Raw genomic sequence first — 18,158 nt, 5'->3', positions numbered from 1 at the left:
TGTAGCCGAGGGGCGTCTGGGAGGGTGTAGCCGAGGGGCGTCTGGGAGGATGAAGGGGAGGGTGTAGCGGAGGGGGCATCTGGGAGGATGAAGGGGAGGGTGAAGGGGAGGGTGTAGCCGAGGGGTGTCTGGGAGGATGAAGGGGAGGGTGAAGGGGAGGGTGTAGCCGAGGGTGTCTGGGAGGATGAAGGGGAGGGTGAAGGGGAGGGTGTAGCGCAGAGGGCGTCTGGGAGGGTGTAGCGGAGCGGCCATCTGGCAGGGTTTAGCGGATTGTTGAAATATTTGGATTATGGGAGGGTGTAGCGGAGCGATGTCCAGGAGGGTGTAGTGGATTGATGGAGTATTTGGATGATGTCTGGGAGGGTGTACAGGAAGGATGTATGGGAGGGTGTAGCATAGGGGTGGCCCGTAGGGTGTAGCGGAGGGGCGTCTGGGAGGGTGTACAGGAAGGATGTACGGGAGGGTGTAGCGTAGGGGTGTCCCAGAGGGTGTAGCGGAGGGGCGTCCGGGAGGGTGTAGCGGCGGGGCGTCCGGGAGGGTGTAGCGGCGGGGCGTCCGGGAGGGTGTAGGGGAGGGGCGTCTGGGAGGGTGTAGGGAGGGGCGTCTGGGAAGGTGTAGCGGAGGGGCGTCTGGGAAGGTGTAGCGGAGGGGCGTCTGGGAAGGTGTAGCGGAGGGGCGTCTGGGAAGGTGTAGCGGAGGGGCGTCTGGGAAGGTGTAGCGGAGGGGCGTCTGGGAAGGTGTAGCGGAGGGGCGTCTGGGAGGGTGTAGGGGAGGGTGTAGCGGAGGGGCGTCTGGGAGGGTGTAGGGGAGGGGCGTCTGGGAGGGTGTAGGGGAGGGGCGTCTGGGAGGGTGTAGGGGAGGGGCGTCTGGGAGGGTGTAGGGGAGGGGCGTCTGGGAAGGTGTAGCGGAGGGGCGTCTGGGAAGGTGTAGCGGAGGGGCGTCTGGGAAGGTGTAGCGGAGGGGCGTCTGGGAGGGTGTAGGGGAGGGTGTAGCGGAGGGGTGTCCCGGAGGGTGTAGGGGAGGGGCGTCTGGGAGGGTGTAGGGGAGGGGCGTCTGGGAAGGTGTAGCAGAGGGGCGTCTGGGAAGGTGTAGCGGAGGGGCGTCTGGGAGGGTGTAGGGGAGGGTGTAGCGGAGGGGCGTCTGGGAGGGTGTAGGGGAGGGTGTAGCGGAGGGGCGTCTGGGAGGGTGTAGGGGAGGGGTGTCCCGGAGGGTGTAGGGGAGGGTGTAGCGGAGGGGTGTCCCGGAGGGTGTAGCGGAGGGGTGTCCCGGAGGGTGTAGGGGAGGGTGTAGCGGAGGGGTGTCCCGGAGGGTGTAGGGGAGGGGTGTCCCGGAGGGTGTAGGGGAGGGTGTAGCGGAGGGGTGTCACGGAGGGTGTAGGGGAGGGGCCGTCCGGCAGTCTCTTGCTATCCCAAGAGATACCTAATATGTCACGTTTACTAACATTGCGCACTCATGCAACGGTGACAAATGCCCGTACGTTTCACTATCCATAGACAACGCTTAAGCCGGGTTCACACCGACGCGGAGCGCAATTCTCCGTGTTTTCAGTGCGACTTCCACACCGCATCAGAATCGTACCCCGTTCATGCGAACCGCTGTGGGTGTGTATGTTAAGTTAACGACACCCCGAAATCTGTTCACAAAACGCGGTGCGATGTGCAGAATCGGATCACATAGGTGTGACTACCCGTGATATCCAATTCTAGTGCGGACCAAAAAAAGGGTCCTGCGTGTCTTTGTGGTACAAACTGAACCATATAAAATGTACGACTCCGATCGCACCGCACACAAATCACATGCGATGTGTACAGGAATGCAGTGCGGTTCCTGCGTGAATCACATGCGATATATGTGAACCCAAAATAAACCCTTTTCGCTGCCAGTGCAGTTTTTGCGTTTTTGCCATGTTTAAAAAATCATCTTCGGCCTGAAGATAACACAGAACCTCCAAAACATGAAACATTTTCTGAAAGCAGAGACCTCAGAGAACAAAACAGCGGTGGTTCCAATTTTTAAGTCACGCGATATTACTGCAAAAGTCTAAGAAATGCTAAATTTCATTAAAAAACGTACTAAAGGGAATTTTAGTGCCAACAAACGCATAAAATGATCCATTTTTTGTAAAATATAAAAGCCGAGATTGCGCTGAGTAAATAGACACCCAACATGCCAAACCTTAAATTTGTGTGCGCCTCCGAAATGGCGACAAACTTCAGTACCCGACATTTTCTATAGGAGACGCTTCAAAGGCCCCCTACAGGTCATCAGTGTAGTGTACGGAGGAGGTCTGCTGCTAGAAATATTAATCTCGCTCGGCGTGTGCAGCGATATGTAACATGTGCATCGCAATCGACGCGGCACCCCCTACAGCCCTCTGGGACACGTAGAAGGTTCCAGATGACTGCGGCCCACTCACAAGCCGCAGCACGCTTCATGCATTTGCTGTAGGAAACCGACGGTGAAGCCAAAAGTGGTACCTGGTTTTGGGCACAGCGTCACATGACCGCTCAATTACGAGAAAAAGCAGATTTCCACTCAAAAGTAGAAGCTCAGCTTATCTGCTCCCCCTCCCCCTCCACTGCCACATTTGGCACCTTTTGGGGGGTGAGTGGCTACCTGGTTTTGACAGGTACCCGCTCCCACTTCAGGCTTGGTCCATCGCGGTGAACTGAACCGCAAGTTTGGCCCCCCCCTCCTTCCCCGCACAGCCCTCTGGGATATTTCACAGGACTGGGGCCCATTCGCACAGCGCAGCGCGATTCGCACACGTGCAGTAGGAAGCCAGCTGTGAAGCCGCAAGGTTTAGTCAAGGCCCTTAGTCAAGATGGCGGCGCCAGAACCCGACAGCCAACTGCAGAATGGGCTCGGGGTGAGAACACTGCTGGATCCCTGGACACGGAAGTGCGCTGATATTAAAAGTCCGCGGATACAGTATTGGGGGGGGTGTGGGGGATTTCCTCTCACTTCCTGTTTTGGCTATGGGACAGGAAGTGAAGGGAAATCTCCTCAATGGGACACAAAGTCAGTATAACCCTCCCTTACTCTAGCCAAGATGATTAAACACATTTTGTTTGCCTAAAATTCCACTTTAACCGCTTGCCTACTGGGACCTTCTACCCCCTTCCTGCCTACCAGGCACTTCTACCCCCTCCCTGCCCTCCAGGCACTTCTACCCCCTTCCTGCCTACAGGGCACTTCTACCCCCTTCCCTGCCTACAGGGCACTTCTACCCCCTTCCTGCCTACAGGGCACTTCTACCCCCTTCCTGCCTACAGGGCACTTCTACCCCCTTCCTGCCTACAGGGCACTTCTACCCCCTTCCTGCCTACAGGGCACTTCTAACCCTTCCTGCCTACAGGACACTTCTACCCCCTTCCTGCCTACAGGACACTTCTACCCCCTTCCTGCCTACCGGGGCACTTCTACCTCCTTCCTGCCTACAGGACACTTCTACCCCCTTCCTGCCTACCGGACACTTCTACCCCCTTCCTGCCTACAGGACACTTCTACCCCCTTCCTGCCTACCGGACACTTCTACCCCCTTCCTGCCTACAGGACACTTCTACCCCTCCCTGCATACCGGGCACTTCTACCCCCTTCCTGCCTACAGGACACTTCTACCCCCTTCCTGCCTACCGGGCACTTCTACCCCCTTCCTGCCTACAGGACACTTCTACCCCCTTCCGGCCTACAGGAGACTTCTACCCCCTTCCTGCCTACAGGACACTTCTACCCCCTTCCTGCCTACAGGGCACTTCTACCCCTTCCTGCCTACAGGACACTTCTACCCCCTTCCTGCCTACCGGGTACTTCTACCTCCTTCCTGCCTACAGGGCACTTCTACCCCCTTCCTGCCTACCGGGCACTTCTACCCCCTTCCTGCCTACCGGGTACTTCTACCTCCTTCCTGCCTACAGGGCACTTCTACCCCCTTCCTGCCTACCGGGCACTTCTACCCCCTTCCTGCCTACCGGGCACTTCTACCCCCTTCCTGCCTACAGGACACTTCTACCCCCTTCCTGCCTACAGGACACTTCTACCCCCTTCCTGCCTACCGGGCACTTCTACCCCCTTCCTGCCTACAGGACACTTCTACCCCCTTCCTGCCTACAGGACACTTCTACCCCCTTCCTTCCCAGGCCAATGTTCAGCTTTCAGCGCTGTCACACTTTGAATGACAATTGCGCGGTCATGCAAACACTGTACCCAGATGAAATGTTTATCATTTTTTGAGACAGATAGAGCTTTCTTTTGGTGGTATTTAATCACCTCGGGGGATTTATTTTTTTGCTAAACAAACCAAAAACCACTGAAAATTTTGAAACAAAAAAAAACGTTTTTTCTTAGTTTCTGTTATAAAATTTTGTAAATAAGTGATTTTTCTCCTTCACTGATGTGCGCTAATGAGGCTGCAGTGATGGGCACTGATAGGTGGCACTGATGGGCATTGACAAGCATCACTGATGGGCACTGAAGGGCAGCATTCATATATGGCACTGATAGGCAGCACTGATAGGCGGCAATGACTGGCACTGATATGTGCACTAATGAGGCTGCAGTGATGGGCACTGATAGGCTGCACTGATTGGCACTGATGAGGACGCACTGGTAGGTGGCACTGATGGGCATTGACAGGCATCACTGATGGGCACTGAAGGGCAGCATTCATATATGGCACTGATAGGCGGTACTGATAGGCAGCACTGACTGGCATTGATAGGTGGCACAGATAGGCGGTACTGATAGGCAGCACTGACTGGCACTGACTGGCAGCACCGATAGGTGGCAATGATTGGCACTGATATGTGCGCTAATGAGGCTGCAGTGATGGGCAGTGATAGGCTGCACTGATGGGCATTAGTAGGTGGTACTGATGGGCACTGAAAGACAGCACTCATATATGGCACTGACTGGCACTGAAAGGCAGCTCAGATGGGCACTGATATGTGGCATTGATGTGGCACTGATAGGCACTGGCAGGTGGCACTGATGGGGCTACACTGATGATCATTGCCCTGTTGGTCAGTGTACAGGTCCCCAGAGGAATGCCAATTACCGGCTCTCCCTCCTCTCCTCTGTCAGCGTGACAGCTTGTGAGGAGAGAAATGTTGATAACCTTATTTACATGCAATCGCTGTGATTGGACACAGCTGATCACATGACACAGCCGACATCATTGGCTCTTTCCGTTGATTGGTGATCCGCTGTGTCCGAGGGACACAATATACTACCGATCGTCGTGCTGCATGCCCCCCGGGGCGCACACAGGTGGTTACGTATGACGTCCTCCCAGTACGAAGGAACCGTCTTGCGTCTTGCGTCCGTCATTTCCTTACATGGCGGGCGGGAGGCGGTAAAGCCAAATTACAAACATGGACATGATTTGGTGTCAAGTAGTTATGCCATTTTCTTTCCTTCCAGCACGGGCTGAAGTAAACAAATCACTTGATTCCCCCATCAACACAGTCAGGACTGTTGGTGGAATCCCTCCCTGCCAGTTGGAAGCCTTCCCTGCCGGCCAAATGCAATGATTTGTGTTCCCAGCTGCAGCCGGCAGCACCGATAGTTCGGGGAAAAACCCGACAGGCTGGCTGTACAGAAGCTGATCAGTAGACGGACATCTGTGCAACCATGGTGCCCATACACAGATGGAAATTCGGCTGAATCGATGTATCACCGGGCTTTATGAACTGACCCGGTGCTGGCTGTATGAAGAGAGTTGGCTCTCACCCAGTTGTTCTTTTTGCCGGCATAGATCTCCATATTCTCCCCGTACTGCGGCTCCTCCAGAAGAGTCTGATACTCGAACATGAGGCGGGAGCTCTCGCTGAGCCGGCTGCACTGGTACTGGTGGTACTGCTGGACCAGCTCCTTCACCACCTGCAGGAGGCACTCCGGGTTGGTTGGGTCCCAATCTGCCAGACTCTGGAAGCAGAAAACAGTATTGATGATTACTGTGGAGGAACGGGTCACCATACTCAACACATCCCTACCAAACCCATGGGGACTCCCCTCTAACACGCAATGTGGCCAACTGACATTTGTTGTCAGTTGTGGATTTATTCACTTTTGTGGATTCATACATTATGTATATTTTTTAATATTTCACGTATGAGTTGAGATTTTGGGAGCAGAAATTGCTACAAATATTGGGTTAGAATGACTAAAACTGGAGGGCTCAGTATCTGCTACAGCTGTGCATGGGGAGCCAATCGGCTTCTGCCGTCAGCTGGTTCAATAAAGCTTTGGCAATTAATCCTGGAAGCTGATTGGTTTGCTATGCAGAGCTGCACCAGATTTCGCACTCATAACCCACATGGAAGAAAAATATATTTGAAATATATACAATTTTAATATACATAATATATATATATATAATTTTAAAAATATTCTTCCCAAATATATTGACATATATTTGAAATGCTACAATTTTGACCATATTTTATATATTTTAAAAAGAAATAATATAGGAAATATTTTTTCTTCCATGTGGATTACCAACCAAAAGAAAGCTCTATTTGGGTGATTTTCACTAAAGAAATGTAGCAGAATACATTTTGCCCTAAATTTATGAAGAAAGATTATTTGTCTGTGAAATTGTATAACAGAAACTAAAAAAAAAACAAAACAAACACTTTTCTGCATATATATATATATACAGTGGGGCAAAAAAGCACTTAGTCAGCCACCAATTGTACAAGTTCTCCCACTTACAGAGATGAGAGAGGCCTGTAATTGGCATCATAGGGAGACCTCAACTATGAGAGACAAAATGAGAAAACAAATCCAGACAATCTCATTGGCTGATCTGGAAAGAATTGATTTGCAAATTATGGTGGAAAATAAGTATTTGGTGAATATGAAAAGTTCATCTCAATCCTTTGTTATATATCCTTTGTTGGCAATGACAGAGGTCAGACGTTTCCTGGAAGTCCTCACAAGGTTGGCACACACTGTTGCTGGTATGTTGGCCCATCCTCCATGCAGATCTCCTCTAGAGCAGTGATGTTTTGGGGCTGTCGCTGGGCAACACGGACTTTCAACTCCCTCCAAAGGTTTTCTATGGGGTTGAGATCTGGAGACTGGCTAGGCCACTCCAGGACCTTGAAATGCTTCTTACGAAGCCACTCCTTCGTTGCCCGGGCGGTATGTTTGGGATCATTGTCATGTTGGAAGACCCAGCCACGTTTCATCTTCAATGCCCTTGCTGATGGAAGGAGGTTTGCACTCAAAATCTCACGATACATGGCCCCATTCATTCTGTCCTGTACATGGATCAGTCGTCCTGGTCCCTTTGTGGAGAAACAGCCCCAAAGCATGATGTTGCCACCCCCATGCTTCACAGTAGGTATGGTGTTCTTTGGATGCAACTCAGCATTCTGTCTCCTCCAAACACGACGAGTTGTGTTTCTGCCAAACAGTTCTATTTTGGTTTCATCTGACCATATGACATTCTCCCAATCCTCTTCTGGATCATCCAAATGCTCTCTAGCAAACCTCAGAGGGGCCCCGGACATGTACTGGCTTAAGCAGGGGGACACGTCTGGCACTGCAGGATCTGAGTCCCTGGCGGCGTAGTGTGTTACTGATGGTAGCCTTTGTTACGTTGGTCCCAGCTCTCTGCAGGTCATTCACTAGGTCCCCCCGTGTGGTCCTGGGATTTTTGCTCACCGTTCTTGTGATCATTTTGACCCCACGGGGTGAGATCTTGCGTGGAGCCCCAGATGGAGGGAGATTATCAGTGGTCTTGTATGTCTTCCATTTTCTAATTATTGCTCCCACAGTTGATTTGTTCACACCAAGCTGCTTGCCTATTGCAGATTCAGTCTTCCCAGCCTGGTGCAGGTCTACAATTTTGTTTCTGGTGTCCTTCGACAGCTCTTTGGTCTTCACCATAGTGGAGTTTGGAGTGTGACTGTTTGAGGTTGTGGACAGGTGTCTTTTATACTGATAACAAGTTCAAACAGGTGCCATTGATACAGGTAATGAGTGCAGGACAGAGGAGCCTCTTAAAGAAGAAGGTCCAGGTCTGTGAGAGCCAGAAATCTTGCTTGTTTGTAGGTCACCAAATACTTATTTTCCACCATAATTTGCAAATCAATTCTTTCCAGATCAGCCAATGAGATTGTCTGGATTTGTTTTCTCATTTTGTCTCTCATAGTTGAGGTCTCCCTATGATGCCAATTACAGGCCTCTCTCATCTCTGTAAGTGGGAGAACTTGTACAATTGGTGGTGACTAAATACGTTTATGCCCCACTGTATATATATATATGTATGTATGTATGTATATATATATATATATATATATATAGCTTTCTTTGATGGCATTCGCTCACCACAATTTTTTTGTTTATATTTTATTATATATATAAATTAAAAAAATTGTGGTGAGCGAATGCCATCAAAGAAAGCTCTATTTTTGTGAAATAAATTATATACATTTTGTTTGGGTACAGCGTTGCAGGACTGCGGAATTAACAGTTAAGGTAGCGTAGTGTTGTATAGCAAAAAATGTCCCGATCATGAAGGGGGTAAAATCTTCTGGAGCTCCGGTGCAGTGTTTCTCTACCTTTTTTCAGTCCAGGCACCCTTTAAAATTTTTAACAATCTCGAGGCGACCATTACAAAATGTAATAAAAAACCTAAACTAATAATTTTACAGAACGCAGCAACATCTGTGTATGTAGGACACCCAACGTCAGAGGTGATTTTTCTTCCAAAGCAAACACACCTTTACCAACTGGTACTGACTAGTATTCCATTGTTTCTCTTCTCCCTTGGGTTCTCTTGCTCACTCATCTAATGTGACCCCAGTGCTGATGGAGAGGAGTGGGGGAGGGAAAACGAGGATGCTGTGCAGGTGCCCGATGTCCTTCTCATCAACTGATTACATCATTGTTTTTTTTAAGTTGTAATAGTGCACATTTAGGAATTTGCCAAGGTACCCTTGAAGAAACCTGAAGGCACCCTTGAAGAACCCTGAAGGCACCCTTGAAGAACCCTGAAGGCACCCTTGAAGAAACCTGAAGGCACCCTTGAAGAAACCTGAAGGCACACTTGAAGAAACCTGAAGGCACCCTTGAAGAAACCTGAAGGCACCCTTGAAGAACCCTGAAGGCACCCTTGAAGAAACCTGAAGGCACCCTTGAAGAACCCTGAAGGCACCCTTGAAGAACCCTGAAGGCACCCTTGAAGAACCCCGAAGGCACCCTTGAAGAACCCCGAAGGCACCCTTGAAGAACCCCGAAGGCACCCTTGAAGAAACCCGAAGGCACCCTTGAAGAAATCCGAAGGCACCCTTCAAGAAACCTGAAGGCACCCTTGAAGAAACCTGAAGGCACCCTTGAAGAACCCTGAAGGCATCCTTGAAGAAACCTGAAGGCACCCTTGAAAAACCCAGAAGACACCCTTGAAGAACCCTGAAGGCACCCTTGAAGAACCCTGAAGGCACCCTGATTGAAAAAGGCTGCTCCAGTAGTTCAACGTGGAGGGATGAAGTTGATCCGGTGATTGGATCTTTGCTCGGTATAGCATTATACAAGGAAACCTATCAGATTGTCTGAATTTGAAGAAAGGAGATGAGCAGCAGATACAACTGCAGGTGACGTTATACTGGGTGAATTCACGTGTGGATGTGGAGGATGGAGTGACTCAGAGCTGTGTGGGTATTCCAGTTATCTCTAAGATCTCTGGATGGTGAGACGTAGATAAGTCTTCTATACATAGAAGGCTGCAGAGGTGGCAGGATATTGGTGGACATTTCCAGAGTAAACCGCTCTCTCTTCACAGAAAACTTCAGAAAGCAGAAGTGGTATTTTTTCTATTAAAAGAAGACGAGAACCGCAGCCCCGGGTCCTCGCTGAGAAGGGGAACCGCTCCGTTATCTGCAACAGCTGAGTCTTACCACCATTGGATGCGATCTCCGGGGAGGCTTCATACACAGTGATCAGCGTGGCCCAAAATAACCAACATGGACGGTCCGGGAGTGGAAGACTCACGGCATGGGTCAGCTGTTCCAGACAACCGCCCAGAGCGGGTCTCTTTAAGAGAACGTTCATGCGGTACGTATGAAAAACGTACATTTCCCCCTCTTTAAAGCTTTATTCCAGACTGCCGACTGCCCTGCACATTCCCCTGACCCCCTACCCCCCTTCCTTCAACCCCTTAAATACCGAGCATTCCCCCCCCTTCCTGCCCAGGACAATTTCCAGCTTTCAGCGCTGTTGCACTTTGAATGACAATCGCACGGTCATGCAACACTGTGCCTAGATGACATTTTTTGCACTTTTTGAGAAACATACAGGTTTCTTTTGGTGGTATTTAATGACCACTGGGGTTTTTTTTTTTTGCTAAACAAAATAAAAAAAAAAGACCAAAAATTCAGAAAAAAATAGTTTTGGTTTAAAATTTAGCAAATTAGTAATTTTTCTTGATGTGCGCTGAGGGCCACTGATGAGGCTGCACTGATGGGTACTAATGGGGCTGCACTGATGGGTACTAATGGGGCGGCACTGATGAGGCTGCACTGATGGGCATTGATGAGGCTACACTGATGGGCACTGATGAGGCTGCACTGATGGGTACTAATGGGGCGGCACTGATGGGAACTGATGAGGCTGCACTGATGGGAACTGATGAGGCTGCACTGATAGGCACTGATGAGGCTACACTGATGAGCATTGATGGGGCTACACTGATGAGCACTGATGAGGCTGCACTGATGAGCACTGCTGAGGCTGCACTGATGGGCACTAATGAGGCTGCACTGATGGGCACTGATGAGGCGGCACTGATGGGTACTAATGGGGCGGCACTGATGAGGTTGCACTGATGAGCACTGCTGAAGCTACACTGAAAAGCACTGATGAGCACTGATGAGGCTGCACTGATGAGTACTGCTGAGGCTACACTGAAGAGCACTGATGAGGCTGCACTGATGGGCACTGATGTGGCTCCACTGATGGGCACTGCTGAGGCTACACTGATGGGCACTGGTGAGGTTATAATGATGTGTGCTGATGGGCACGGATGAGGAGGCACTGATGAGGCTGCACTGATGTGTCGACACTAATGGGCACTGATGGGGCTGCACTGATAATCAGGGTACTAATGATCAGGGCCCTGATTATCAGTTTAAATGTGTCCTTTTAGAATTTGTCGGTTATCAGCTCCCCTATCCTAACACAGTGATAGCATGTGATTAGACACTGCTGATCACATGGTAAAGGACCGCTGTGATTGGCTCTTTACCTCGGATCTGTGATCAGCTGTTTCCAAAGGACACAGTTCTCAGAGAGCATGCCCCATGCACACCCCAGGCGGCATGCAGGAGGGGTGTTCTGGAAAGCCGCGCTGTAGCCGTAATGAGGAGGTTAAAGCTACATTTCAGGCTGCTGACTGCCCTACACATTCCCCTCCTCTGACCCCCCCCCCACCTTAAATCCTCCCTCCGGCCCTCCCTTCAGTGTTGCACAGTGGTACCGACTCTTCTCTTGGAATCAAACGGCTCACTCGGATTTCTCTGCACACTGTGAGCTTCTCACAATGTGAATTTGAAGCTGCAGCCAGTCAGATAGCGCTCCGCCTCATTTCCTGGCACCTAGAATCCTCAGGGTCATCACCTAGGATTGAAGAGCCAGACATTTCTCCTACAGAATCAGTACCGTCTCCTGTGTGTCAAGGACTAAGCCTAGACGTTATGTTGGAATAAAAGTGGACTTGAAGACTCAGCACCCAATTGAACCTTTCCAGGACTTGCACCACCTGCTGGATATTTGAAGCAATATTTGAAGTAGGCTTCAAAGCCGTTTGTTCCCTGAGAAGCAGGTCTACCAGGTACCACACAATGGGGATACCCCAGGTCTTCAAAAAACCCAGAATCGGAGCCAACACCTTGCTAAACACTCTGATGGATGTAGACAGGCCGAATGGCAAAGTCACAAATTGGCAATCCTCCACTGGGAACTGCAGAAAACTTGTGAGGCTGAAAGATAGGAATGTGTAGGTAAGCATCCTTGATAACCAATGATCCCAGGAAATCCCCTACTGAAGCAAAGCAGCCACTAACTGGGTGGACTCCATCCTGAATTTTTGTACCTTTATAAACTTCAGAGCCTTGGGATCCAGAATAGTCTAGATGTCTCCATTTAGCTTGGGAACCGCAAACCGATTGGAATCAAAGCCTATGGATGCCCCCTCACCCACACAAGTGTGAGTGTCCCTTTACTGTGAGGAAAACATGGCTTCAGATCCAGAGGACTTGGGGGTCGAGTTCTTCTACTTATGGCACTGGAGTACAGGCTTCTGCTTAGAGTCCGAAGCTTGCAGCTTACAAAAGGAACTCTTCTTGAAGGCATCATTCTTTTCTGACCTGTCACCTTCTTTAGGAGTAACAGTGTGCTTTTCCCCCCCACAGTCACTTTCTAGAGGAAGGTATGCAAAGAGGGTCCCAAAAATTGTTCACCCTCAATAGGCAGCTTCTCAGTTTGCTTCTTGAAGGGAAGTTCAGCCGACCAACACTTGAGCCAGAAGATCCTTCTCATTTGGACAGATATGGTGCCCACCTTATGGAGTCTTCTAGGGCATCCACTGAGAAACTCAAGACTCTTAGAACATTTTACAGGACAACTGGATCCCCAAGGTCAAATACACTTTTCCCAAACAATGAAGGCTTGGTAGACTCCCACCGCAGGCTGCAGAGCCACTCCTATCAGAGAGGAGGACACATTAAAAAAGGTCTCTAACATCCTTGAAGACTGAAGCCTCATTGGCCGGAACCATCATGATTTAATTCAAGCAGTATATGGACAGTTAAACAGCCGTAGAAACACCATTTCTTGTAGAATCCTTCCTTCATGGGGTACTGCTGACTGAACCACTTTGGTGATGAAAACACTCTGCATGAACCAACTGGAGTACATCACGTCCTGCAACTCAGGGTGCACTGGAAAGGATTTGGGTTGTGTTTGGCAGCTGCCAGGACCCAAATTCACTTATGTTTGGAGAAAAGAACTATGCAAGTGGTAACTTTACGTTGGTGCTCCCCATGTCCGCCAGGAAGCACACTGGTCTGCGATACCCCTAGACCTTGAGAGTCCTCTATCGTAGGACTCATCTACAGAGGATTCCTGATCTTCCACACTTCCTTCGCTTCCTCATCCTGAAGATGGTCTTCTGACACCTCAATCTCCTGGAAAAAGGGGAGAAGATCGCCCATGCTTGTGTGCCAAGCATTCCAAACCAAAGAGAACCCCTGAGAGCCGATCCTGCAAACTCCTCCTCTAACACAAAAGAACCAGAAGATTGTGTCCCTAACAGTCTAACCCTTAGGGGAGCCATTACACTGTTCAGGGGGGTTCTCCCTACCTGACAGATTATCCCCCCCCCAGCCTGCGTGAGGCCATGGCTTGCTGAGGGATAATAGGCCTATAATACCCTATATATGAGCAGCCACCTGGCTGAGAGGTGTGCCAGCCCAAGTTAGAACCCCTAAGTGACCAGTCTCCCCCAGTGCTTGCTCTGCCTGGTGCCCATGTGCTGGAGGCTGCTTTAACCGCGCATGACCTATGACTGAGAGTAGCTGATTTGCTGGAGATCTTCTGCACTGCAGAAGCCGGGTGCCTGCGATCCTACACATTACTGTGCTCAGGGAAAATGGCACCAGTGCATGCACAGACGCTCCTGGTTATGTCATCGCACACATGCACTGCGCCAGTGCATGCACAGACGCTCCTGGTTATGTCATCGCACACATGCACTGCGCCAGTGCATGCACAGACGCTCCTGGTTATGTCATCGCACACATGCACTGCGCCAGTGCATGCACAGACGCTCCTGGTTATGTCATCACACACATGCACTGCGCCAGTGCATGCACAGATGCTCCTGGTTATGTCATCACACACATGCACTGCACCATTGCATGCATAGACGCTCCTGGTTATGTCATCACACACATGCATTGCGCCAGTGCATGCACAGATGCTCCTGGTTATGTCATCACACACATGCACTGCACCAGTGCATGCACAGACGCTCCTGGTTATGTCATCGCACACATGCATTGCGCCAGTGCATGCACAGACGCTCCTGGTTATGTCATCACACACATGCACTGCGCCAGTGCATGCGCAGACGCTCCTGGTTATGTCATCACACACATGCACTGCGCCAGTGCATGCACAGATCCTCCTGGTTGTCATCGCACACATGCATTGCGCCAGTGCATGCACAGCTGCTCCCGGTTATGTCTTCGCACACATGCACTGCGCCAGTGCATGCACAGATGCTCCTGGTTATGTCTTCTCACAAATGCACTGCGCCAGTGCATGCACAGATGCTCCTGGTTATGTCTTCGCACACAGGCACTGCGCCAGTGCATGCACAGATGCTCCTGGTTATGTCTTCTCACGAATGCACTGCGCCAGTGCATGCACAGATGCTCCTGGTTATGTCTTCGCACACAGGCACTGCGCCAGTGCATGCACAGATGCTCCTGGTTATGTCTTCGCACACAGGCACTGCGCCAGTGCATGCACAGATGCTCCTGGTTATGTCTTCGCACACAGGCACTGCGCCAGTGCATGCACAGATGCTCCTGGTTATGTCTTCGCACACAGGCACTGCGCCAGTGCATGCACAGATGCTCCTGGTTATGTCTTCGCACACAGGCACTGCGCCAGTGCATGCACAGATGCTCCTGGTTATGTCTTCGCACACAGGCACTGCGCCAGTGCATGCACAGATGCTCCTGGTTATGTCTTCGCACACAGGCACTGCGCCAGTGCATGCACAGATGCTCCTGGTTATGTCTTTGCACACAGGCACTGCGCCAGTGCATGCACAGATGCTCCTGGTTATGTCTTTGCACACATGCACTGTGCCGGTTTGCCCTTTTTTGAAGGTGTATCCCTCCACATGTAAAAGTTGCCTACTCTACCCCAGTGAACAGGGAACCCTCTAGGGAGGACTATCACACATTGGTGACACATTATATGAGACTGTTGGAGATCTGTGATATTACCGCCCCCTATTTGCGCTTCCTACAGCCCCCTTTAAAGTGGTTGTAAAGGCTCAAGGTTTTATCTATGCATGAAGGTTAAAAAAAAAACGTTCTGTGTGCAGCAGCACCCCCAGCACAATACAGGAGGGGGTATGGTGTAGTTGGGGACTGCCAAAAAGTGTGGGTTGGTGTAGGGGCATTCGCATGTGCTCGCATCGGAGCCGCTGATCTTCGTGTACGGGTAAGTATAAGGGGTATACTTACCTGGACATGAAGATCAGCGGCTCAGGTGCGAGCACATGCGAATGCCCCTTCGCCAACTCACACTTTTTGGCAGTCCCCAACTACACTCTGAACCATACCCCCTCCTGCATTGTGCCCGTTGCCCCTTTTCTCAGCACCCGCAGCCCCTCTTCTCGCAGCAAGCTGCTTGCTGTGGGGCACTTGTCAGGAAGGAAGGGCCAGGAGTGTCAGCGGACCCGAGAAGAGGAGGATTGGGCTGCTCTGTGCAAAACCATTACACAGAGCAGGCAAGAATAACATTTTTTTTTCTTAAATTCACACCACTTGTGTTTGGATGTGAAACCAACACATTCCAACACTGTTGCGTGCATAGAACATCATGAAACTTAATGTCACTTGACATTTCAATAAAGTTCTAAAAAAAAAAAAAAGCATTTGAAAAATAACGACTACAGCTGCAGCGACGTACCCATCATCGCTGGCCTTTCAGTAGTTATACCGGGATGATGGGTGCAGCTGCAGGACCCATCCCAGGACCATTGTACAGAGCTGACGGTTGTCTTTCTTGTAAAAGCAATCCTAGCAGCTAACTAGCCACTGGATTGCCTTTACAAGCAGCAGGAGGGGGTGATCCAAACCCCCCACCCCCGCCTCCCGTGGCTTTATATGGATCTTCCGTCCCGATCGACCAGCCGGCACTTCCACCGGCTGATCACAGAGCCAAACAAAGACTGGATCAGCTTTGGTAGTCACTATGACCCGGCAATGACCGCACATCGCTTCCGGTTTACTTGGCTATGGACAGCGACAGTTTTTACAAATGAAAAGCATTTGGTGACACCGATCTTGGTGTGGCTAAATGCTTCTAAGGCCAGGGGAGGGATTTGGGGTCTTATAGACTCCCAGATCCCTCCATAAAGAGGACCTGTCACTCCCATATTGCTGTCTCAGGGGATGTTTTCATTCCTTGTGATAAAAGTGATTAAAAAAATTTAAACTGACGGTTTAAAAATAAAAAAAAAATTAAAAAAAATTAAAGTGCCCCCTGCTCCCCCCCCCCCCATACTTGCATGCAAAACGTACACGCCGGTCACGAATGCATGCAAACTGCAATGGTCCCACACACGTGAGGTATCAATGCGCATGTCAGATCACGGGCAGCAATTCTGGCACCGGACCTCCTCTGTAAATCTGAAGTGGTCACCCATGAAGGCTTTTAAAGCGTCACCTATGAATGGAAACCTTTACATCGTTTGTCGCCGTTGCACAGACATGCGCAATTTTAAATCGTGACATGTTTGGTTTCTATTTACTCGGCGTCACATTATCTTTTATATAAAAATCGGGCTATGCTTTTTTTTTTTTGCATAAAAATTCAAAAAAAGTGTATTTTTCAACAACAAAAAAAAAAAGTTTGAAAAACCACTGCGCAAATACCACGTGCAAAACCCTCCAATTTATTCTCTATGGCCTCTGCTTTAAAAAACAAATATATACAAAATGTTTGGGGAAATTTTCTAGCAAAAAATACTGATTGTTACATGTAAACAAAAAGTGCCAGAAAAGGGCGGGTCTTCAACTGGACTGCTCAAGCATTTTATTTATTTATTTCAGGTACTTCTATAGCGCCGTCAGTTTACGCTGCGCTTTACATATATATTGTACATTCACATCAGTCCCCGCCCCCGAGGAGCGTACAATCTAAGGTCCTCCTTCAGGAAATTCCATGTCAGTATTTCTCAGATCTGTGTGATGAACCGACCGCCCTTATGTAATATTTCCTGTAGATGCAAATTTATTTTATTTTATTTCAGCTACTTATATAGCGCCGTCAATTTACGCAGCGCTTTACATATGTAAAGCGCTGCGTAAATTGACAGCGCTATATATATTGTGCATTGACATCAGTCCCCGCCCCCGAGGAGCGTACAATCTAAGGTGCCTAACTCACATTCATACATACACATACTAGGGACAATTTAGACAGGAGACAATTCACCTTGGAGTGTGGGAGAAAACCAGAGTATCCGCTGGAAACCCACGCAGGCACAGGGAGAACATGCAAACTCCAGGCAGGTGGTGCCGTGGCTGGGATTCAAACCGACGACCCGAGTACTGCCAGGCGGAAGTGCTAACCATTTAGCCATTGTGCTGCCCATCATAATACACACAGGGAAGACAGGGTAGTTAACGCGTTTCATAACCTCTGCAAAATGCGTTACCGGAGGAAACCCACGCGGGCACAGGGAGAACATGCAAACTCCAGGCAGGTGGTGCCGTGGCTGGGATTCAAACCGACGACCCGAGTACTGCCAGGCGGAAGTGCTACCCACTTAGCCACTGTGCTGCCCTGTAAAAGCTTTTAACCCACCTCTTCAGGGAAGCCTACCCCACCCTCACCTAACAGCCGCTGCCCTTCCCTCCTCCTACCACTCCATCCCCCACAGCCGTTTCCTCCTGTACCTCTACCCCCTCCCTCCTAGATTGTAAGCTCGAAAGAGTAGGGCCCTCTTACCCCTTGTGTGCTGTTTGATGTTACTGTACTGTTTCATGTATTGTCCCCCCCTCTATTGTACAGCGCTGAGCAAACCCTTTGGCGCTATATAAACTCGATAAATAAATAAATAAATAAAGCATCACCTATGGATAGTAAAATTTATGTCATTTGTCGCTGTTGCTCGGACGGGTGTAATTTTAAGGCTTGACATGTTTGGTATCTATTTACTCGGTGTAACATCATCTTTTATATTTTATCTTTTTCTCCGGGGTCTCTGCTTTCAGAAGATACAGACTGTTTTTAGTAGTTTGTAGCAGAAAATTTAGATTTTAACAGGTGCAAAAAAATGAAAAAAAAAATGTTCCCCGGTAGGCGAGCGGTTAACCAGTCCGCTGTAAAACTTTGTTCCCGGGACT

General features: G+C 49.7%; 1 protein-coding gene across 1 annotated transcript in view; it reads right to left on the bottom strand.

Annotated features, from left to right (window-relative positions):
* Nucleotides 1-18,158, bottom strand: part of BABAM2 (BRISC and BRCA1 A complex member 2) — a 224,831-nt gene that overhangs the window by 157,879 nt on the left and 48,794 nt on the right. The window contains exon 5 of the mRNA XM_089662229.1: nucleotides 5,731-5,925. Coding sequence (XP_089518355.1) covers nucleotides 5,731-5,925 — 195 coding nt within the window. The remainder of the gene's footprint in view (nucleotides 1-5,730; nucleotides 5,926-18,158) is intronic.

Source organism: Staurois parvus, unplaced genomic scaffold, assembly GCF_062004578.1.
Source record: "Staurois parvus isolate SC_StPar_1 unplaced genomic scaffold, SC_StPar_1.0 ptg001445l, whole genome shotgun sequence".
Taxonomy (NCBI): domain Eukaryota; kingdom Metazoa; phylum Chordata; class Amphibia; order Anura; family Ranidae; genus Staurois; species Staurois parvus.
Note: the sequence above shows the minus strand (reverse complement) of the source record. Positions and strands in the feature narration are given on the sequence as shown.